Source organism: Otolemur garnettii, unplaced genomic scaffold (genome assembly GCF_000181295.1).
Source record: "Otolemur garnettii isolate 467f Iridium unplaced genomic scaffold, OtoGar3 scaffold00002, whole genome shotgun sequence".
NCBI lineage: Eukaryota > Metazoa > Chordata > Mammalia > Primates > Galagidae > Otolemur > Otolemur garnettii.
Genome location: NW_003852397.1, coordinates 25614042 through 25637501, shown reverse-complemented (window position 1 = coordinate 25637501; position 23460 = coordinate 25614042). Strand labels below are relative to the sequence as shown.

Here is a 23460-nt window from a genome sequence, read left to right as displayed (position 1 = left end):
ATTGATACAAGAACAATCTAAGACGCTATAAATGTGACCAAGTTCAAAGCTAACAAAATCTTGTCCTGCTGTTGAAAAGATTACTTTTTTCACAGTGTATGATACACCTTTTGGGAGTGGGACACAAATATACGAGGGACTTTACCTAACAAATGCAAACATTGTAACCTAATTCTTTGTACCCCCAATTAGCCTGAAACAATTTTTAAAAAGATAATATTACCTTTTGACATTCCTGAAAATATTCATGTAGGATCTACTATTTTCCAGTGACTCATCCCCGAATGTTGAAATGTGGTTGTAACTGTAAATATGTACCAATGGGTCTTCCCTACATAAAACGGACAATTAACACAAACCAAATAGAACGTAGAGTTTCTAGAACTCAAAGCCTCTCATTGCCAACAGATGGAAGAGTGTGACACCATCAAGAAGGCCCCCACAGGCATTAGCATGTGGAGCAGGGCAGAATGGCCACAAAGAGCACTGCTCTAGGACCCTTGGAAATCACATGGCCAAACTCTCAAATTACAGACTGGGAAGTGAGACTTACAAAAATGAATCGGTCTGCTCAAGGTCACATGTCAGTAGTGAACTTGAGAGGAAAAGACAGTTCGTCTCTTGGCCTAAGCCAGCACTCTCACCAACCATGCAGTTAACCCACCAGAAGACAAGGCTATACAGTTATCAATTTATGACACCTTCTCTGGCTGTGTGGGCCAACAAGAAATTATTTCATGACTCTGATTAATGAGAATAAAATCACTGTAAACATTTCAGATCCCAAACTTAGATTTTTACAAATTAATGTCTTACTGACTTTAAAACAGAAAATAAAGAAAACTTGTTTTATTTTACACTTACTATTGTCTTCATTAACTTGATTAAATGGAGATTTCATTGCTAAAGATTAGAATCCTTAATGCCTAAATTAAATATCTGGGTTTTGGGGTTTTTCCCCCAGTTCCATCACATCAGTGAATCACTCTTAAATGTGTTCATAGACATTCAGGGCTGCAAAGGAGCTGGTTAGTCAAAAGAACGTGACTTTCCCTTTGTTACAAACACACCCTGACTTTGTGAAATACATTGTACTTGGTGGAGAGAGGAAGTGTTGCATTGTGGAAAGAGTGTCTGTCAGCTTTGAAGTAGAACAGATCCGTGTTTAAATTTAGCCCAACTTTGTATTAACTTTATGACCTTGAGCCATTTAACCATATATGGCCCCAGTTTCCTAATCTACAAAAGTACTAATTGCTTCCTAACAGAGTCACTGAGGGGAAGAAATTTAATCATGTGCTAAAATCACCTGGCACACAGCCTGGGACTTAGCAGGTATTTAACAATGGAAATTATAATTTGCAAATAAAGTAATAATAAGACCCATAACCTCAAATTGGAAAAAGTATACTATTTTAGCCTTTCAAATTATTCAGGCAGATTGGGAATAGCTCCTTGAGGATAAGATCTTTACAGATACATGAGGATAAGTGCTATCTCTTCTGAAATATTGGTAACTTAGGTTATGGGATGGGGGTACACGGACATAGAGCCCTGGGTTGTAATTCAGATCCAGTTCCCTAATAACTGTGGCCTTGAGTGAGGCACTCCACCTTTTAGAATCTGCTCATTTAAAAAACAAGGTAAGGCCAAAACATATCTTTGCGTCCTACCTTAAGGATTTACTTAAGGAAGCCATCTATGAAGAGTAAGACCCTTCTACCTACCACTGACAGGGGTTTGTGACAAGCACTCCAGCCTCCTGTGCCTCAGTGGGTTGTTCCTCTCATCTTTGCTACTGATGCCACTGCAGTGACCTATTCTTAGCTGTTTATAAGATGTTATTTAGATTTTCTTTGAATGTAAAGTTCTGCTGTGAATTCCCTGTGAAGCTGACGGACTTGAAATGATTTAAAAGTCTAAAGTCAAACATGCTTTGATAATGGTGCTATCTTAGCACGAAGGACGGGAACAGAAAGGTGAGGAGACGCTGAAACTATCGGAGCTCCGATCTATGACTTCCTTATACCACACAGATCCAATAACTTCCAAGGGCAAGGGAAAAAATGAGGAAGGCAACAAGGGAAAACAATGCATTTATTAAGAGGCATGAAAATGCATAAACTCATTTATAAATAAATGTAGTATAATTTACCCAGTGAAAAAATAGCTAAAATCCATGAGTAAACTGGATTTTATATTTGAAATGATTACATATTTGATCTCCAATAACTTCCCCCTCCATCATGATTTATTGGTAGCAGCAATTTTACAACGTATAGAGAAAGCTGTTAACAATAATCATCATATTTGGGGAAATTGTTCAAGAGTGCTCTTTAAAAATAAACCAGTGCAAACAAATTCAGATTGTAAGGGATATGATAAAACCTGGAGCTTATCTTCAAAAAAGTAGAAAATAAAAATCCCAAACATTTGTTCATTAAGAAATGAAAAAGCAAACTACATTTTGATCTGTGAAAAATAATATACAGGTATTATAAAACATTCTTAACCAGTGATTGCGATAATAACATTTATAAATGTTCGTTCAAGTACTAATATTCAATAAACATTCAAATTCTCATTGAAAGTAACACTAGATATAGACAAACCTGGACAATGCTTCTTTTGATTTTATAACAATCATGTTAACAGGAGGCTAGTGACCCTTAAAATACTGTTGTTGGCTTTTTTTTTGTTTTTGTCTGTAGATGATTTTTTCACAGTCTATAATTGTTATCTGTAAGGACCCAAGAAACATCTCACAACAGCTAATTAAGAAGTCATTTCTATAAAATAACTATCAATATTACAGAAACAGACATTCTAAAACACAAGTTTAGCTCAAAAAATAAAAGGGCAGAATCAGTTTCTTTAGCAAGAAATTGTTAATTTCTTACCAAATGCTGATTTGCTGTTGTGCAGAAATTACCAGAACATTTCTGGAGTATTTACCAAAGAGTTATTTAATAAGCTGAAAAGATTTCACAAACTATGTTGCCATAACAGCAATGTCAGAGCTTATGTTAAAGTCATACCCAAATCAACATCATTCGCTTGATTACTGTAGTTAATGAGTCTTCCTTCAAAAAGCTCCCTTCTAATTTTGGCCTGAGTCTCGGGCTCTAATAAAAGTTCCCTTATCTGTTTCACTTTGGACTTCAGATTCATCCTTTCTTGACGCAAAGCTTCATCAATTAAGTCTTGAATTCCAATAGGTTTCTTGCCTAAGAAAAAAAAATTATATAATACCTTTAAAGTACAAATGCCAAAGAAAAACATTAAATATGGCACACTGACTTATCAAAATGAAGGTTAAAAAAAAACCTTTAAAATGTTGGCCACATTTTATAGAAAAGGTTGCATTTCACCAAAAATATATCATTTACATAGAACATAATCTACTATAAATACAGATCACTGCATAGCAATAGCACACTTAGGACAAACACAAAATATTATGGACTAATTGTACAGATGAGCGTTTCAACAGTGATTATTTTACCCTTAGCACTGGATAGCTGTGTGTGAGAGTTCTGTCCTCAGATAAAGTAGTCACATGCCCTGCTAATCGATATAAATGGCAGTATTCTGTTTATGGCAAGGCCTCGTGCACGGCCTTTGTGTCCAGGAGGCACAACCCAAGTCACTGCTCTGTTGTGTATGGCGGAGGGCAAGTGAAACTTGGGATGTTCTTTCATAAATTAATTTCCTCTGCCAGTCCCAGCACTCCATCCTTCTTCTGTCAAGTTCCAGAAATGCAAACACATCAATCACAAAAATATTAGGCAATCTCCACGGACTGAACAAGAGAAACTCAAACAGCACATTGCAAGTCAGTCCCTCGACTCAGCAGAGGGGAGCAGGATGCTTCTCGGGGAGCAGCGGGAACCTGCCTTTCGGTCTCATTTCCTGTTGTTCTCACTGTCATGGCCATTCCGATCGGCCTCTTCAGTTTTCACAGAGCTCCCCTCCCCTGGCTTGTTTTTATTCTGTGTTTCATCCAGATATTGCTGGACAGCCTTGAGCACTGCGTTTTCCACCAGCCTCTTACTGAGCCTTACCAGTTCTGCGTCATCAGGCTCCCCTCCGCTCTTTTCACCTACATTCCATAATAGAGAAGAGAGGTCACTGAGATCACATTGCCATAGAAACTCAGCATGCAGAGGCCAGATAGTTCCCCTAGCTAAAAAGAGCAAGTGTTCTTCAGTCTAGTATATTGGATCTATAAATCCAAGAATAGTGGGTTGGCTTTTCATTTGGTATTTGCAGAGTCAGGAGCCTGCCTATTCCTGAAGCCTTCAGGTTGAAAAGTAGTTCATTAGTCCCAATCTAGAAATATTCTACCTAGCGATGCTACAAGTTTCCCACTAATACTTGGAAATTTTATACATTCATCCAAAGCTAATGGTTCCTACTAATGTATACGAGCCCACCACCTGGAGCCTCAGACAAGTGAATTCACCAAGTCCATCTACCTCCGCTTCTCCTCCAGTGCCAAGTATCAGTTGGTTAAGATTTCCCTGTCATCTCTTAATGATCACTAATCCTAAAATGCGTGGCCTTATAGACTGTGAATAAACTCTCAGCATTCCTGTGATGATGAAAACAGTTACTACTACTAGGAACTGATTTAAAATAAGCTTGTAAAACTAACATTCTTTTTAATCTCTGTGCTATCACTGCAATTTAAGAAAGAGGAAATTCTCCAAACAGCAGTTAGGATTATGATGGCAAATTACTAGATGTTAATAGTTAATGGTCATTTTGCTTCCTCACTAGTGATGGTCCAGATCCCACCATTCCATATCGTTCATTCTAATCTAAAAGAGCTGGTTCCCATCTGTTCTCATGCTACACGTTCCCCAGTCACTCCCTTCCATGTCTCCCTCAATTGGGGAAAAGAAATAGGGAGCTCTTTTTCCATATCTGTTCTGCACTCTTCTTCCTTTGAGCTGTAGACCCAGAAGGCAGATGGTTGGAGGCAGCAGAATGCTCAGTTTTAGAAGATCACCTAAGGGCTCCAGAGACTAGGCCAGTGTTGTACTTGCCCCTTCAGGTCTGGGACAGGCAGATAGAAAGGGTGTGAGCTGGAAGACGGACATTATTTCCTATCCTCACGTGAAGAACAGAAGTAGCTACATCAAAGGTGAGAACTCGCCTCACCCCCCTTCAGAGCTCAGCCCTCTAGTACGTAACATGCATCCAGGACCAACGCATTTACAACCACTCCCCTTATTCCCAGTAACATCCCAAGCAGAAGGGTAGATGGGGTGAGACCCATCTAGAGAGGATGACAGCAGGAAGCCTAAGCAGCTGCTTTCCCCTCTATGCGGCAATGACACCCCAGACCTGTGATCAAAAGTCTAGCAGAACATTTGCAGTGCAAAATATGTTGAGAATTAGGTATGTTTCAACTCAGTGATAACTATATAGAACTTACTAAATGTATAAACATTAGGATATTATTAAAACAAAGAAATTCATTACAAATACGACTTTGGGGGGCAAGGTAAGACTATATTTATTAGTAAGAATAAATACATATACTGCTTACTATCTTTTTTTTTTTGAGACAGAGCCTAAAGCTGTCACCCTGGGTAGAGTACTGTGGTGTCATAGCTCACAGCAACCTCCAACTCTTGAGCTGAAGCAATTCTCTGCCTCCACCTCCCAAGTAGCTGGGACTACAGGTGCCTGCCACAATGCCCGGCTATTTTTTTGTTGCGGTTACCATTGTTGTTTTAGCTGGCCTGGGCTGGGTTCAAACCTGCCAGCCTCTATGTATGTGGCCGGCACCCTACCCACTGAGCAGGCACCGCCATACACTGCTTACAATTTAAAGGATTTTATTTCAGTCTTACAATGGGGCTTTTCTATGGTACAGATGACACCTCCAAATGCATTACCGGCAGTTATTTATACAATGTTTCTTCCAATTTAAAAGGAGGACTCCAAGTGCAAGTGAAGGAACACTTGTTAAGTACCTTTGAAAACCCTGTAAGTGGCATTCCGCTTCTGCCACCTGGCTCGTGTCTGCCACAGGCCAGAGACTGCATGTGTGGGGGCTGTTCCTTGACTGAGTCAGCTTTCTCACTGGCAAGACCGCAGGGTTGTATGTGAGTCTCTGAGATCCCTCTCAGGTCTCATATTCCAGGGATCTGTGATTTCTATCAGTTCACATCAAGTGACCCTGTTACTTTAAACTCTCAGAAATCTAAAATACAAAAATCTTCCCACAAAAAACTTATTCCTCCTCTGACTGTCCTATTTTTGTTTATGCATTTATTATTATCTAAGTCAGTCAAGCTCAAAACAAGATTGTCACCACCTTTGACGTCTTCCTTCCCCTCCCCCTACCCACTTAATTACCCAATTTGCCAATCTGTGCTCACAGCTTCTCTCCTTCAATGCAGGTGGTCTAACACCTCTGGATTAATATTTCTAAAACATCTCTTTCGCTCTCCACTCCACAGGGACACACAAGCCTGTCTCCCAGTGCTTTCCCCAATTTGGCTTTCCAGCCTGATTCCCTACCACTGCCCCACGACTGTCAACCTCCCGCATCTCCTCAGGAGCCTCCATACCACACCCTATTTCTAGATAGCCCTCCCTCTCTTTCAGAGACTAAATCCCACCTACTCCATGAAGCCTTCCTAGACTAGCCCTACAGGAAGTATGATCCTTTACTCGACTCTGATAACTCTAACCGCATAGCCAGCTGTTCATTCATTCAACAAGTGTGCACCGAGGACCTACTATATGCCTGGAACTCTTCCAACCCACAGGGATACAGCAATACTCACTGCAAAACAACATCTCACTGGCCTTCTGTTCCTAACTCCCTTGAAAATTATTTATTCAATGCTACTGATTCAGTATCTGCTCTGCTAAAAAAGCAGTCATGAGTACAGAAAGTAACTAGGCGACTCGGTTATCTCCTCCTCTGCTGACATATGGCACAGTTTATTGGCTCAGTAAATATTTGTTAGTTAAGAGAATAGTTGACTGGAGTCCTTGAAAGCAGTAGCAACATTTTTAAATGTTACTATCTTCCTATAAGGATAGCATACCATGGCCAGAAATTTAAATTTAATACTAAACTTAAATGTTAATATTTAATATTAACATTAAAACAAGAGCAGAGAATGCCAAAATGAGTCAAATATCCATGCAAAAATATCCACTTTGCTTGATCAACCTTGTTAAGAAGACAAAATACCTGACCTGGGGGAAAATCTTAACTACCTACAATAACTAATTAACTAACCAATCACAAAAATAAATATAATGATTCTTCCAGATCTGTCCTGGACTCCAGCCTCCCCTTATGGTTTCTGCAAAGCATCCTTGAGCTATTCCTGTTAGTCCAGGAACAAGCCCTGGATGGAAGGCTTATCAGAGAGCCCTACAAAAATATAGCAATTTTTAAAAGTGTATCTTTATTCCAGTGACATCATATTTGTGTTCCAACTTTTAGTAGACTTAACTCAACTTAATCAGGAGTCCTCAAACTTTTTAAACAGGAGGCCAGTTCACTGTCCCTCAGACCGTTGGAGGGCCAGACTAAGGGCCCCAGGACAAGTCAGCTGCTAAGCAGGACAGGCAGCGGCGGCAAAAACACCCAGCAGGCTGGATAAATGTCCTAGGTGGGCCGCATGTGGCCCACAGCCCGTAGTTTGAGGACGCCTGAACTTAATTAAAAAGAAGTTTAAGATTCAGTGTATTCTTTTGCTCACTAGTAAAATAAGGTTATCTGTCTTTCACACAGATAAATAATAAATGACTACCTTCATTTTAACTCTAGCCTGGTTAAAAATGGCAGCTCAACAGGGCAGCGCCTGTGGCTAAAAGGAGTAGGGCAGTGGCCCCATATGCCGGAGGTGGCCCCATAACCCAGGCCTGGCCAAAAACTGCAAAAAAAGAAAAAAAAAATGGCAGCTCAACATGCCACTGCAACATGCACAGCGGTTTGTTAATATTCCAACAAAAGTACAAACAAAGAATATTCTGAATGTAAGCAATGAACTCATGACAGATATATTCTTTCTTGCTCTACTTGGATTAGTTAATATCATACCTACATGAAATGACAGATTAGCCTTTTATTTGACACTTTCATTTTGGAAATTCCCCACAATGTCTTTGATCTTTTTAGGAGAAGAATAAAAATACGAAAGAGAGACAATGAAAAATCTTTTAAGCACAACAAATACAGCACTGTCACAAAAGAAGACTTGAGAAACTTTTTAACAAACTTGAAATAAGCAATTCCATACAGAAGTTGTAGCATCATGAACCTAGGCTTTGTACCTGGGATTCTGTTTATTTTGACATTACCTGAGATCTCTGATACCCACCAAATACAGAGATAGAATTTATTTTTGTAGTCATAATAAAGAAAATAAATGAACTTCTGTGTGATAGCAAGAATGTTTTATACCTGTTAGGATAATCAGGCATCAAAATTAATGTGATTCAGCTGATCTTATGAGCGAGTTGACAATACCTTAACTGATGTCACATGAAAGGCTCCAGAAACCATCAACACCCCATGTCTACTGCCAACATTTAGGTGCCTATTTGTCCTGACGAGAATAAACTCCACTAATTTTCTGAAGAGGGAAATGAAGAAAATCTTCATTACAATACAATGTAAGATGAAGGGAGACAGTAAAACCACATTAAAATATTAAACAGGAGAACACTGAAAGTTCAGCCGTGGGGTGGGGGGGGACTAGTAGCAGCCTACATGTGCTGCTCTCAAGGAGAGGATCAGAAGTTGCAAGTGGATGCCCATCTATGGATGGGCCTTCTTGAAAAAAGCATTGTGAATCATCAGAGCAGTAACAGAGGACACTCAGAGTGAAGGAGAAAGGTACCTGGGGGAGACATCTATGGGGAAGGACAAGAAGAGAGAATGGTAGGACTCCTTGCTCTCCACCAGAGACACTGCAACCAGAGCTCTGAGGGCCTCCCCACCCCCCGCTCCCCAACCTCTGCAGACCTCCAGACTGATCAGGAGCTGCTTGGAGTCTGCGTAGCAACACTGCACTAGACAGCAAGCACAGCAGAGACCTGGTGGCTTCCATTCCTGGGACACTGCAAGGGACGCCATTCTGAGCTCTCAGTCCAGGGCACCTGGTCTACACAGGGCTGGGCTTTGAAGCAATCACCTCCACATTGCTCCAGGGGGCCAGGGAGAGAGCAGTGAGAGCAGCCACTCTCACACACCCCATAACTGGGAGCTGAGCACCACTCTGCCCACAGGGATTTGAACAGAATCGACACCACAGACACCACCTGAGAAGCCCTGCAGAGACCGCCTCTGCATGACCTGGGCAAGGGCAGAGCCCTGGAAGCCTGGCATGTCAACCCTATGGCCCTGACTCTTCAACCCCTATGCTGCCACCCACAGTTCCCATGCTGCTGCCCACCCCGTAGCTCTGCCCTCCTGGTTCTAACATTGCTATCCAACCCTGCAGCCTTGCCCTAAGGCTCAGCACTCCAACTAGACTTGCAGCCCTGGCTCTGAGGCTCTTCTACCACCAGGCCTCAAGGCTCTTCCCCCAAACCCCTGGCACTACCACCAAGCCCCAGGGGCCCTACGCCCGAGGCTCTAGAACTGATACCAAGTTTCACAGCTTCATTGCCAAGGCTCCAGGACTGCTGCCAGAACCCATGGCCCCACTCTCAGCTTCCACTGGACACTTGGCAGGAACCTCCCCATGCAGTCCAATGCTCTACCAGGGTCCCACTGGCCTCAAGCTATCATTGTACTGGGCCCTAGCCCTGACACTTGCAATCACTGCCTAGATAGCCTTACCAAGCTGCCACTGTCACCAGTGTGGGGAAACAGGGCAGAAAAATCTCCTGCAGTATTATCTTTCATGGAGAGGGACTCACCTAGCACTGAACCTAAGTTTCCAACAGCAGCATGGGGAAAAACCCACCACTCTGCAAAAAGATCATCCAGCACTAGTGTGGACTGTGACAATCACAGGGAAACAGGACAACACTGAACAGCTATATTACAAGCCCCTACCCTGCTGGGTCAGTTTTACAGAGTAGAAAAGGTGCCATCTAGGGACCTCTCCTCATAAGTAGGAGAGTTCCTAGCAAAGAAAAACAGGTGCCCTGCAAACTTTTCAGCCCTGAGCTGAGAAGAAACCAGTAAAAAACTCTGGCAAAAACAAAACAAACAAACAAACAAACAAAAGAACAGTTTGATACCACCAAGGTATCACAATGGACCTGCAGCATGGACCCCAACCAAAAGGAAATTGCCAAAATGTCAGAAAATGAATTCTGAATATGAGTAAGATAAATGGAATTGGAGAAAAATTAGAACGCCAACAAAAAGAAGTCAATAAAAGATTTTAAGACATCAATGAAGAAAATGAAAAAGTCACTAAAGAGCCAGACAACATAAGAAAAGATGTAACAAAACTTAAAAAATGAGTCATTAAAAGAATTTTAGAATAGAGCAAAAAGCATCAGCAATGCTAAAGCAGAAGAAAGAATCTCAGAGCTCTAAGACCATGCTCTCAAATCAACCCAGTCAGTCAAAGATAGACAAAAGAGAGGAAAGAAGAATGAACAATCACTCCGAGAAATACGGGACCACGTGAAGTCAACTAATGTATGAATGATGGGCATCTCTAAGGGAGAAGAAGGAAAAGCAAAAACCATGGAAAATCTCTTTGACAGAATGACTGAGGAAAACTTCCCTGGTATCAGCAGAGATTCAGAAGGTCATCAAACACTAGGAATATTCGTAGAAAATAGAACATCCCCAGCTCATTCTATGAAGTCAGACCAGCGCCAGAAAAGGATACCATGAAAAGAGAAAACTACAGACCTATATCCCTTATGAATATAGATGCAGAAATCCTCAACAAAATACTAACAAACTGAATTCAATACATCAAAAAATGACAATCCACCATGATCAAGAGGAAATCCCAGGGATGCAAAGATGGTTCAACATTATACAAATCAATAATCAACTACCACATAAACAGAAGCAAAAACAAAGACTGTATGATTATGTCAATAGATGCAGAAAAAAACCTTCAACCAAAACTAGCATCCTTTCATGATAAAAACTCTAAACAAGCAAGGCATAGGAGGAGCATACCTTAAAATTATAAAAGCCATATATGATAGACACACAGCCAACATCATACGTAATAGGGAAAAGTTGAAACTGGAACAAGACAAGACTGCCTGCCCACTGTCCCTACTTCTTTTCAACATGGTATTGGAAGTCCTAGCCTAAACAATCAGGCAAGAGAAAAACATAAAGGGTATCCAAATGAGGAAAAAAAGAGGCCAAACTATCACTTGTCACTGGCAATATGATCTTATATCTAAAAAATCCCAAAGACTCCACCAAAATAATTCTAGAATTGCTAAATAAATTCAGCAAAGTCTTAAGTTACAAATTCAATGTACACAAATCAGTAGCACTTCTACGTACTAATCAAAGTCAAGCTGAGAGTCAAATCAAAGACTCAATCCCTTTTACAATAGCTACAAAGAAAATAAAATACTTACGAATATACTTAACTAAGGAGGTGAAAAATCTCTGTAAGGTGAACTATGAAATAGTGATGAAGGAAGTTATAGATGATGCAAAGAAATGGAAAAGCATCCCCTGCTCATAGACTGGCAGAATCAATATTGTTGAAATGTTCATAATGCCCAAAGTGATTTACAGATTCATTGCAATCCCAATCAAAATGCCAAGGTCATATTTCAGAGATCTAGGGGGGAAAGGAGTCTATGCTTCATTTGGATCCAAATATCCAAAGCAAGCTTCAGCAAAAAGAGCAAAGCTGGAAGGCATCATATTACCAGACTTCAAATTTTACTACAAGGTTGTAGTAATCAATACAGCATGCTACTGGTATAAACAAAAGGAACAGAACAGAGAACCCAGACACACGTAGTAAAACCATCTACCTACAACCAATGGATCCTTGACAGAGCAGACAACAATATACACTGTGCAAAGGATGCCCTATTCAATGAATGATGCCGGGAAAAGAGGACAGACACGTGTCAAAACATGAAATAAGACCCTAACCTATCCCTACTCACAAAAATTTACTCAAGATGGATAAAACACTTAAATGTAAGGCAGGAAACCATAAAAATTCTAGAAGAAAATGTAGGCAAAACCCCTCTAGAGATTGGCCTAGGCAAAGAATTTATGACTAAGAAGCCAATGGCAATTACAGCAACAACAACAAAAAATAAACATAACTTGATTGAATTTAATTGCTTCTGCACAGGTAAGGAAATAATCCACAGAACAAACAGACAACCTACAGAATGGGAGAAAATATTTGCAATCTACACAGCTGATAAGGGGCTAATATGCAAAATCTACAAAGAACTCAAATCAGAAAGAAAACCAAATAACCCCATTAAAAAGTGGGCAAAAGACAGGAAAGGAAGTTTTTCAAAAGAAGATAGGCAGGTGGCCAATAAAGATATAAAGAAATGCTCAACATCACTAATTGTCAGAGAAATACAAATTAAAACCATGATGAGTTACCACCTTATCCCTCTCAGAATGGCTATTACTAAAAAGTCAAAAAATAATAGATGCCAGCTGGGTGCCCATAGCTCAGTTTTTAGGGCACTGGCCACATGCTCTGGGACTGGCCTGGGCCCACAAAACAAAAAGAATAGATGCCGACAGAAATAAACACTTATACACTGTTAGTGGGACTGCAAATCAGTATAATTTCTATGGGAAACAACATGGAGATTCCGCAAAGAAATAAATGTAGATCTACCATTTGACGCAGCAATCCCACAACTGAAGATCGACCAAAAGGAAAAGAAGTCATTTTATCAAGACAATATTTACTACTTAGCCATAAAAAGAAATGAAATACTCCTTTTTGCAGCAACTTGGATAGAACTGGAAATTATTATCCTAAGTGAAGTATCATAGGAATGTAAAAACAATCACCACATTTACTCTTGAATAATTGGGAGCTAATTAAAAGTAATTGGAAATCAAGAGGGGAGGGGGGAAAGGGGTGGGAGGAAGGGATGGGTAAAAACCTACCTATCAGTATAATGAACACTGTTCAGGTTGTGAGCACCCTAAAAGCCCAGCTTAAGCATTATACAAGGTAGTCATGGAACAAAAACATTTGCACTGCTTTAATATTTTGGAGCTTTAAAAAGGCACACTCAACAATAAAAAAAAAGGTCATACTTGCTAATATATCAACTACTAAAACCTCATTTGATATCTGGACAAAGGCTTCCTACGCATCTTCCCATCATTTGTACAACTCTGTACTTCCTGTTCCTGAACGATAATTGTGTCTTTCCCAGAAGTCATCTTCTCAAAGTGAGCTTACTTTTTCTTTTATCCACCTAACTAAAAAGAAACACTAATGAAAGATCCGTAAGCTATTCAAACAGTTACTTTGGCATACTCAGCTGCCTTGCACTCTGCAACTAATCTGTGAGGAGGGAGGGACAGGCCAGGGATCACCTTCAAGGGCATATTTGAACTGACACTGTCCTTGGACCCTTGTCTGCCAACATGTATTAGCAATACTCCAGGAAACAGAGCTTCTATAAATAAAGCTCCCCTCCTCTTGCCAAATACCAAAAATCACCCCCAACACACAAAGACACACACACCCCAGGAAATTTTAGAATTATTAATAAAATATTAAAACCATCTTTCAAAATATTTTCTAGAAGATAAATTTCAAAAGAGAAGGAACCTTGCATTTCAAGTTGGGCTCTTGTTTTTGTTTTTGGGGAAAAGTCTTGCTCTGCTGCCCAGGCTAGTGTACAGCAGAATGATCCTCACTCACTGCAGCCTTGGATTCCTGGGCTCAAGTGATCCTCCTGACTCAGCCTCCCTGGTAGTTAGATGTGTGCCACTGCTCCCAGCTAAAGTTTTCTATTTTTCTGTAAAGACAGGATCTTGCTCTGTTTCTCAGGCTGGTCTTGAATTCCTGGGCTTAAGCAATCCTCCTGCCTCTGCTTCCCAAAGTGCTGGAATCACAGGTGTGAGCCACCACACCTGGCCAATGTTTATTCCAGATTCAGGAGCACAGAATAAATAGAAAGATGATACTGCTATAATGTACAAAGGACAATACCTCGGGGTTTTCAAGACCACGACACCATATGTACTCCTACCCTCATCATTTTTAAGTTTGGATAGTGTAGGGCCAGAATGCAGGTAAATTGAGAATCAGGAGAAGCCTTGAGGGATACAAAGGAAGATGAGGTCCCAACAGGCACGTGATGGTTTGAGTGGGCTGAGATAGTAATCCAGGAAGCCTCAGCCAAAGTGTCATAATGACAAAAAGTTAAAACAGAAATAGCCCAAATACCCTTCAACTGGTGACTGAAGCACCAAGCTATGTTAAGTCCATGCAATGAAATGGTACTCAGCGCAAGGTAGTGAAATGCTGATACGAGGAACAGCACGGATGACTCTAAAATACATTACACTAGGTAGCCAGATTAAGAAGGCTACATACTGTCTTATTTCACTTATATGACATTCTAGGAAAAGCAAAACTAGACTACATACTGACTTCAGCCTCTAAGAGTGGAAGTAACAGAAAAGGCAGACTATGAAGGGGCATGAGAGAATTCTGGAGGGTGATGGAATTGAACACAACCTTGACTGTCATGATTCAACTCATGGGTTGACCAAAACTCACAGTATTGTGTACAAGAGTAAATTTTACAGTATGGAAATTATATCTCAATTTAGAAGAAAACACTAATGAGTACAATTCCTTCCCCATGATAAGGGACCAACTACCTCAGCCTCTACTGGGGTCAACATGGGAACTGGGGGAATGGGTTAGTGCCTACTCTTTGTAATTAGCATGTGTCTGGTAATGAGGAAGACTTTCTCAGCTCCTCTCTCTACTACTTTTAGATACTTCTCAACTGTAATATCTGCAATCTCACATAGCCGCAGGCCTCAGGTTCTCAGCTGCTTTCCTTCTCAATCATATTTTTTCTGTTGAAACATACCAATGTGGTTTCTAAGCATAAATGCAACCCAAATAAATAGTTTTAATTCTCCCTTTGAGTGTATGAGACACATATCATCTGCTCCAATCTGCTCAGAGAGTACAAAGTAAATTGGTACCCAGTACTCTGACTGACAAGTGATTGCCATCCCTCTGTTGAAACCTATTCTAGGGGATGTGGGGGGTACTACGCTCATGGTGTTTGGCTTTGCTCACTTGTTTTGCTTTGTTTTGTAGGCTCCATGTCATACATATTACATAGAAATCATGGTGGTTTTCTGTACAGAAATTTTCGTTCCTGTACTTGTTCAAGTTGGAATATAGGGATTTCTCAAGACCATAAGTCATTTTGTGTAAAACTGGTTCACAAGTGCCATTCTGAATAGTGATAAATGAAGTATACATTCCAATACAAGTTCTGGCCCACAGGAATATAAACAGAAGTATGGTTATCACTGAAAAACTATTTTTTATACCAAAGAAGAAATAAATATAGTTTCAAACATGTCGTAAGCATAAGTTTTTTAAAATTGTGCTTTTGGCTGGCAGAAAGATAAGGAAGCCATAAAAATGAGCATTGTTAGAATCTAAATATTATTATATTCATGTGACTTATTATCTATTAATACTTCAAAAGAGTTTTATAAATAACTCTAACTAGGACCAATTTTCACCTATTTGGCCAACATACCTTCATGCTCAGGATAATACACACTGTCTTTCCAGGCTGATATCTGAGGCTAGGAGTTGATTTCAAGCAGAAATAAGGGTCAATTTCCTGTTCTGAAAGCAATGCTCACCAAGATAGGTCAGCAGAATAAATGCTGCCATCAATCTCATTTAGTAAAATAAATCATAAATTGTAAATATCACTTTACCACTTTTATAAGCAATAAGGACACGCCTAGTTCAGAAGGGTCCACAGGCTGGAAAACTTCCCATGACGCCAGGTCACTAGAGCAGTCACAGGAATACTTCCTTCCATTTACTTAGATAACACTTCCCACTTTCCTAAGCACTTTCAGGAACATTTCATTTGGTTATTACAGCAGCCTTAGAAAGGAAAGTAAGTGTCATTCTCCCCATACAGATAGAAATAATGAGACCCACGAGGTTACACAAATTGCTGAGGACCACGTAGCAGTAGGGAGAGGAATGGTGATTGCCTCACTGGACATGAGGAAGCGTAGTTCATCAGGACACCCACCCCCAGGCAGACACTCCACAGGACTCCCACTGGGAAAAGGCAGGTCTCTATGTGAGAAACACCTCATAAGGTAATGATGGGTGGACTGGAGAACAGAAAAAGAAGTCAGGTTTCTTTTTCAGATTAAAATGTTCAATACTAAATAACAGACAGAGATTAACGCAATACAGTTCCTTCCTTCCTTCCTTCCCTTCCCTCATTCCTGACACAAGGATTCACTGACCACCCTCAGTTTGTTATAAGCATTATGCTACGAATACAGAAATGCAACCGCCACGGGCCCTGACTTCAGGAAACCTGAAACTCAATACACGTCAACATGCCATCTCAATACATGCCTCAAACGTGTCAACGAATCAGAGATGATGAATGCTCTGAAGGAGAGAGCGGTACAACACAGAGTGGTGCGCAAAGCAAACAGAGCTCAGTGCTCACCCCAAAAAATGTCATGGGGGATGCTCAAGCTGCAGCTTAGAAGGTGAATGACAACTTCTCAGGTGGGCCAGGGTCGAAAAGGCATGGCGGGGAGTTCAAATCAGCTTGGCTAGTGTAGTAACGGGGCAGGACTTGCTCAAGTATAAAGTGACTGATGAGTGCGGGGAAGGAGAATGACGAGGCCGGAAACACACGCAGGGGAGAGACTACAGAGGCTCCAGGAGGAGTGACGAAGAATCTGCACATCGGTTATCCCCTGAGCTCCTACTCTGATCAAATTACACCGCTAGGTTCTGAGATATACACAAATTATTAAGGCTTGTCTTCCAAGTATTGCTTTAGTGAGATATAATGTTAAAGAAGATTCAACTTTCAGAATACTGCTACTGTTTTAAGACGTAAGCCTGAGTCTCAGAACATTCCTATTATGTTAAAGGAAAACATTGGATGTGCCACTGAGCAGTGATTTTGCTTCCTGTTCAGTGTGACACCAACAATCAGTCATTAAGCTTAATGAGGAGGGACTAAAATACAAACAAAACTACGAAGTAGTCACAAGCTGAAAAAAACTATATCAAAATGGTTTTCAATAATTTTTTTGGATTATTCAAAATTAACTCAGCTGGCTAATCTCAAACCAAATGCTTTTTGGATGGGTATGTAGAGTATCTTACACCGATACTCTACAAATTTTTCGATCTAATTATTCAGCCAACACATAAAACAGGTTACACTGATGCCGTTGTCTTTGATGGTTGCCAAAAGCAAAGTTTAAAGTCTGAATACGAAAATCCAGGTACACAGATATAGCTGGTCAGTATATTTTGGACCAAGTCTATCAGGCATTATATAAGCAACAATAATGGGTCAAATAAGAATGTATGATGCTAAGGAGAACTTGAAGATAAGATGATTAATCATTTTTCAAAACTCAAGAGAAAAGGTCATCCTTGGCCATCCTTTCCAGACATACAATAAAAACGAATAAATAGAGGACATTTTTTAAAAAAGAAATTGAAGTGTGGGAATCTCATAAATATATTGCTTTAGCTTCCTAGTCACTTAGGATATTTCTTTTCTCAGTGACCTAAGACTATCAATTTGCTAAAGGCTTCCAAAAATCATTCAGACAAAAACCAATTAGTTCTAAAGTTCTCTTTGGTGATATCTACTATTCATTAAAGCTCTCTGAATGTGTGAATTCTTTCTGCAGGAAATTAAACTAGCATTTCAACTTGTTGAGTGATAATACACTGAAGATAAGTAAATGTTAATTCTTTTGGTCCATCAGTTGACATTTGCTTCTTAAGCCCTTGATCTCTATGCAGTCAAACGAATGTCAAGTATCAGTAAGAAACAAGCTCCCGTGGAGGGAAAGAGCAGTCCCTATCATGCTGGGCCTCCTACAGGCCACCCTAAAGGCAAGCATGATGTCTATGGGGAGAAAAAAAAGAATTGAAAAGATGGTTAGAAGGCAGAGATCTGAGATGATCCTGTCCCACTGTCCTCCCTGAAGAATGAACCAGACGCTGCCCTCTGTGCAGCGGCTTGGGGTCTCTTCCCAGGAGCTGTGGGGGCTGTGCGGCCACATTCCCGACTCTCCAGCTGCTTCTAAGACCCCGAATGCTGCACCATGGAGCCCCAGATCTCTGCACATTTATTTTTTCCAATATACAACATCATTTTACTTAGTTGAAATAATTACACTTACGGGTCTTTTTACTAATAATAAACCTACTTCATACATGTATTAATCACTATAATGCACCTTCCCTTTTTTGCCACACATTGAAGTCAAAAGCTTATTATTACTATCACTACTTTACGTATGAGAAAACCAAGAGTAAGAAAAGCCACAAGACTTTCCCAACTCCATACAACTAAGAACTGCCAAAATTAGGATTCAAATGTGGATCTATGTGTGGCTCCAAAACACTGCCCTTCTGCCATTATACCGTGGTGCTGCTCTATATTTGACAGCTGGAAATGCCTTCTATTATGGTTTTTGGTCTAAAAGGTGACTACTACCCAGAAAATATTTATGGTGCTTCCTCTGGATTTGTAGAGTTAGACCAACTGGGCTAGAATCCTAGTTCTCTCACTCCTCTGTAACCCATGAAGTTGCTCAACCCCTCCTCGGCCCACATTATTTGTAAACTGGAGATGACAGCAGTTCCACACCACAGTGCTGCTGTGAAAATAATGTAAGATAATAATACAAAGCGCTTGGGACAGTGCTTGACTTACAGTAAGCAGTTAGTAAAATTAGCCACTATGATTACTGATCTGATTTAAATGAAAGTGATAGCTGTGACCCTCTTTCAATTTGCAAGGTTGCCGGCTATTTGTTTATGATGCCTGATAACCATCTCTGTAAGGAAACATAATCTGGGAAACCTGCCCACTTTATAAGACATATTTCTTGAAACAGTGTTGGAATAGCTGCAAACACGAATCTGATGCATTGTTCCAAATAAACTTACATTTACATTCTTTTACAACTAAATGATATCCTGTCACAGGTAAAGAGAAAGCTACTGCTAATTAATCTTGCAAAAGCCTTCCAGCAGACATGTGAATAGACAACTGACAGGATGTAGTGATACAGATGGGTTTAGGTTTCTAGAGGCACCAAACTAAACCAAGTTCAGTTTGTATGCAAATTTCCAAGACCTTTTCTACCTCAGAACACGTGTTAGGCATGTGTGATAAGCCCCACGATCATCCCGAGTCTCTGCTCTCACCTTTCTGGAAGAGTCAATACAGACTCAGCCACAGGGCTCTTTCCAACCATTCTTTCCTTTTCAGGTCAGATCTCCAAAAGATTTGATATAATTAATGTCATTAAAAATCAGAAAAGGGTATCAGTAAAAACCAGCACCAACAGAAATACCAAGTAAAGAAAAGCAGGAAATACAGATTGCAGAGGAGCAGATCCCAAGAGCCAGGTTGGGAGTTCCAGGCTTCCCCGTGTTCAGAGTGAAAGGGGGACGCAGGATGCACGGTGATTCTTATTCCCAAGAGAGCAAAGCGCACACCATGTCCCTTCAGGATCAGAGTGGTGTACCCTGCCCCACTCCACAGGGCTCCGGGCCACGCGCACCTTACCACGGTCTGCCCCAAGTCCCTTCCCCAGCAACCCTCCACGCTTTTCCTTGAAAGCGTGTCCACTCCACTTCTCCCTTCAGGAAACCGTTCCTCTCACATTCTTCAGGGATCCGGGAGGCTGCTCATTCAAAGCTACCACTCGGCCACTTGGTACCGCTTCTTCGAGACACCTCATTCCCACTTTTGGAATTTATATTTCAAAATACATTGTGCTTGTTAGTATATAAGGGTATGTTATACCATGATACATATATGACAATGTCTTTGGTATACATACTGCCCTCACAGAGTATGCAGTTTACAACCTGTACCTTTGTCCGGATTTTATACATGGGATTTAGGAGAGAGAAACTCAGTCTAATGAAGTGTGGAGCAGTTAAGAATGTCCTCCAGAGCTGCTGGAAGTCATATTCCCATCACTGAGCAAGGCCAGGGAGGGTAAGAACACAGAAGCCGCTGGAAGCCATAGCCCTGCCCAGCAAGGGAAGCCTGAGACGGTGAGAACACCGAAGCTGACAGGAGAGATGGAGAAGTGGAGGGCTGGCAAGGTCTCCTAACCAATCCCAAAGTCCGCTTCTTTGCCTGTCGTGTTTGCGTGTGTGAGCCAATGAATTCTCCCTCTGGATTAAAAAAATATATATGTGTGTTTGCCTCGATCTATGTGACTTCCTGGATCCCATCCTCTCATGCCCTGACTCGCCCTGCTACCCCTTTCTATTTCTGCTCTAACTAAATTCCTCGGACTTCTTAAAAGATTCCAATCACTGCCTGGGCCTCCTGGCTTCGAGTCTTTGGTTCCCAGTAACCCAGAAGTAATGAGAGCATAGCTTGTTATTCTCAAATGCTATTATGCACCTGGCCGCAGGTTTAACTCCTGCCTAATTCACTAGCCTCTCCCTTTAGATTGACAGTGAACATCATTAATATGGAATGAGAGAACTGGTTTAAAGAAACAATCACCAAAAAAAACCACTATAAGATTCCAGAACACATGCTTAACTTAAAAGTAATAAATTATTTGTAAAAAAATGTTCATAAAATGTTGATGACTTAGTTTAAATATTATTAAAATTATTGGTGCTTTTTAAGTTTGTTAACTTGATCTGGGTGAAGGTTTTCCTTGGAAACATCTTACAAACAGCTAATTAAAAATACCGTAACAAATCTATTTTTTAAAACTGCATTTTTTTTGAGATAGTCATATTTTTAAATACTTTGTAAAAACTTGTAGAATTGTATAGCAAAATATACACTATTATTTAATATGCTTATTATGTTTGTCCCCAAAGAAATAAGAAAAAAATTGGTAAAACGAGGTTGGGGAGCCTGTGGCCGTGGGGTCACATGTAACCTTTTGGATCCTTGAGTGTGGCCTTTTAACTGAATCCAGATTTTAAAGAACAAATCCTTTAAAATAGATAACTGTTGAAACATAGCCAAAAACTATGTACCAGTTTAAACTATTGCCTCTCAGCTCCAAAGCCACCCCTCCTTACTCAGGGTCATGATACTGTAGCTGAGACTCAACAAACCTATTTCCCTTTTGCCAGCTGGATGTTGTTTCTGCCAAGAGGGGGTGCTAGAGGGAAATGGGACAGGTGCACAAAGGGAAGAAGATCTTGCCCTCTGCCATCTGCTCTGTTCCTAATCAATGTTGTCCCAGCTAGGGCTAGTCCCTCTGTCTGTGGCACCTGGTTCTAGTAGTAGCTAGTGCCAGTTTTTATTTTTTCCCTCACTCCTGGAATCAGTGTCATCACAGTCCCTCAAAGGTAACATCAAAGTTGGCCAGTGCCTCCTCCTCAGCAGCCAGAAGCCCAGCTTTGCAGGTCTCTCTTCTGTGTTCCTGGGGTACTTCCTCTAAGACAGCAACCCCTCCTGAAAGGTTGGAGCCTCAGCCTTCCTACAAGTTAACTCAGCCTGAAAGTTACCCCTTGTTTCTCCTCAGTATTGCCTTTCAACCTTTATTCTTCTGAAACCTACTTAAATAATTCCCTATATTAAATTCTCTCTGTGGAAGTAACTGGCATAGTCTCTATTTTCACAGAGGACTACGACATGAACAACAGAAGCAGAGTACATAATTAGGGAGTTAACTATGAGTTTCGTGTTTTTCAGGAAAAATTGCCTCTTTTATGAACTTGCTTCTCCATAAAAAACCTTATTTATTATGCCTTTTATTTGAATATTCAAATCTCATATCATTTTACATATACAGTTTTAGGTTATACAAAATCTGTAAATCTAACATTATATTGGAGGTCAAGTAGGTTAAGTATATACAGGAGTGTGTACACATAGCATCTTAATGAATTTTTATTTTAAATTTATCATATTCATATTAGAGAAAATTTAAAATAAATGTAGATTTAAACAAATACTTTTACAAACATTTCAGTTATAAAGACAACGATTCAGTATGCAATACACCTCAGCTTATTATTTCTAGGACTCAATGATACCTAATGTTGGCTGTTACTATCACGAGTTTAATAATCAACGTTTTACATGATGCACAGGTGATACAACAATGTATCTATACAAAAGCCCTTATCTGTATATTACAGTTCTTTTTTTTTTTTTTTTTTTGAGACAGAGCCTCAAGCTGTCACCCTGGGTAGAGTGCCAAGGCATCACAGCTCACAGCAACCTCCATCTCCTGGGCTCAAGCAATTCTCCTGCCTTCGCCTCCCAAGTAGCTGGGACTACAGGCGCCCACCACAACGGCCGGCTATTTTTTGGCTGCAGCTGTCATTGTTGTTTGGTGGGCCTAGGCTGGATTTGAACCCGCCAGCTCAGGTGTATGTGGCTGGCGCCTTAGCCGCTTGAGCCACAGGCGCCAAGCCTATACTACAGTTCTATTTTAGAAGAAGTTTGTTGATTCTAAAGACATTAATTTAAAAATCATTTACTAGTTATCAAATTAAGAATTTTAAAGTATATATTTTTCATTAAAATTTTGGTCTTCCATTTAAAGAATTTGGTGGCTTAAAATAGTTCAAAAATTCTGCCTTTAAAATCCTCTTTCAGGCAATGTATTATGAATTATTAATGTAAAATTTGACTATGATAATGTCTCTATTTTGGGATTCTATTTCAGTATTTTCATTGTTTAAAACAAGATTTATTGCAAACATAATTAGGATACTACTGGGTATAATGTATTCTCACCACTGGACTTCTAAGACCAGCAAAAGAAAATGTGTTACAACTAACACATCCATTGTCCTAATTTTGTCCCTCTGGAGCAAAATAACCCTTCTTTCCTTTCTATGGTAAAGTACTCCCTCGATGTCTAAAGATAACTAATTCTTCTGCCTTTTCTCTCCCAACTAAGCAGCCTGCATCCTTCAGCCTCCCATCTATGATGTGGTTTCCAAACTCCCCACCATCCTGACCACCCTCAGGACACATTCCAGCTTGTCAGAACTCTAAATAAGCCCTGACTACAGTAGCCCTAAATAGAAAGTCTTAGATTAACAAATCATCTGTTTGCTAGTTTATTAGTTATCATAAACATCAGTCAAAACCCCGAAAAGGTGGCAGTGCCTGTAGCTCAGTGGCTAGGGCACCAGCCACATACACCAAGGCTGGCAGGTTCAAATCCAGCCCAGGCCTGCTAAACAACAACAACTACAACTAAAAAATAGCCAGGTGTTGTGGCAGGTGCCT

General features: G+C 40.4%; 1 protein-coding gene across 5 annotated transcripts in view; it reads right to left on the bottom strand.

The window, feature by feature from the left end:
- AKAP7 (A-kinase anchoring protein 7) overlaps positions 1–23460 on the bottom strand; it is a 142602-nt gene that overhangs the window by 16005 nt on the left and 103137 nt on the right. For 2 of the 5 annotated variants that reach the window (XM_023513482.1, XM_023513497.1), the window contains one exon: positions 3286–4102. The exons of 1 other annotated variant lie outside the window; for it this stretch is intronic. In XM_023513482.1, the coding sequence (XP_023369250.1) occupies positions 3906–4102 (197 nt within the window). In that variant the 3' untranslated portion in view covers positions 3286–3905. Of the gene's footprint in view, positions 1–2078; positions 4103–23460 lie in introns of those variants that run through there. 2 more of the 5 variants (XM_003781669.3, XM_023513485.1) reach the window with 2 other exon arrangements.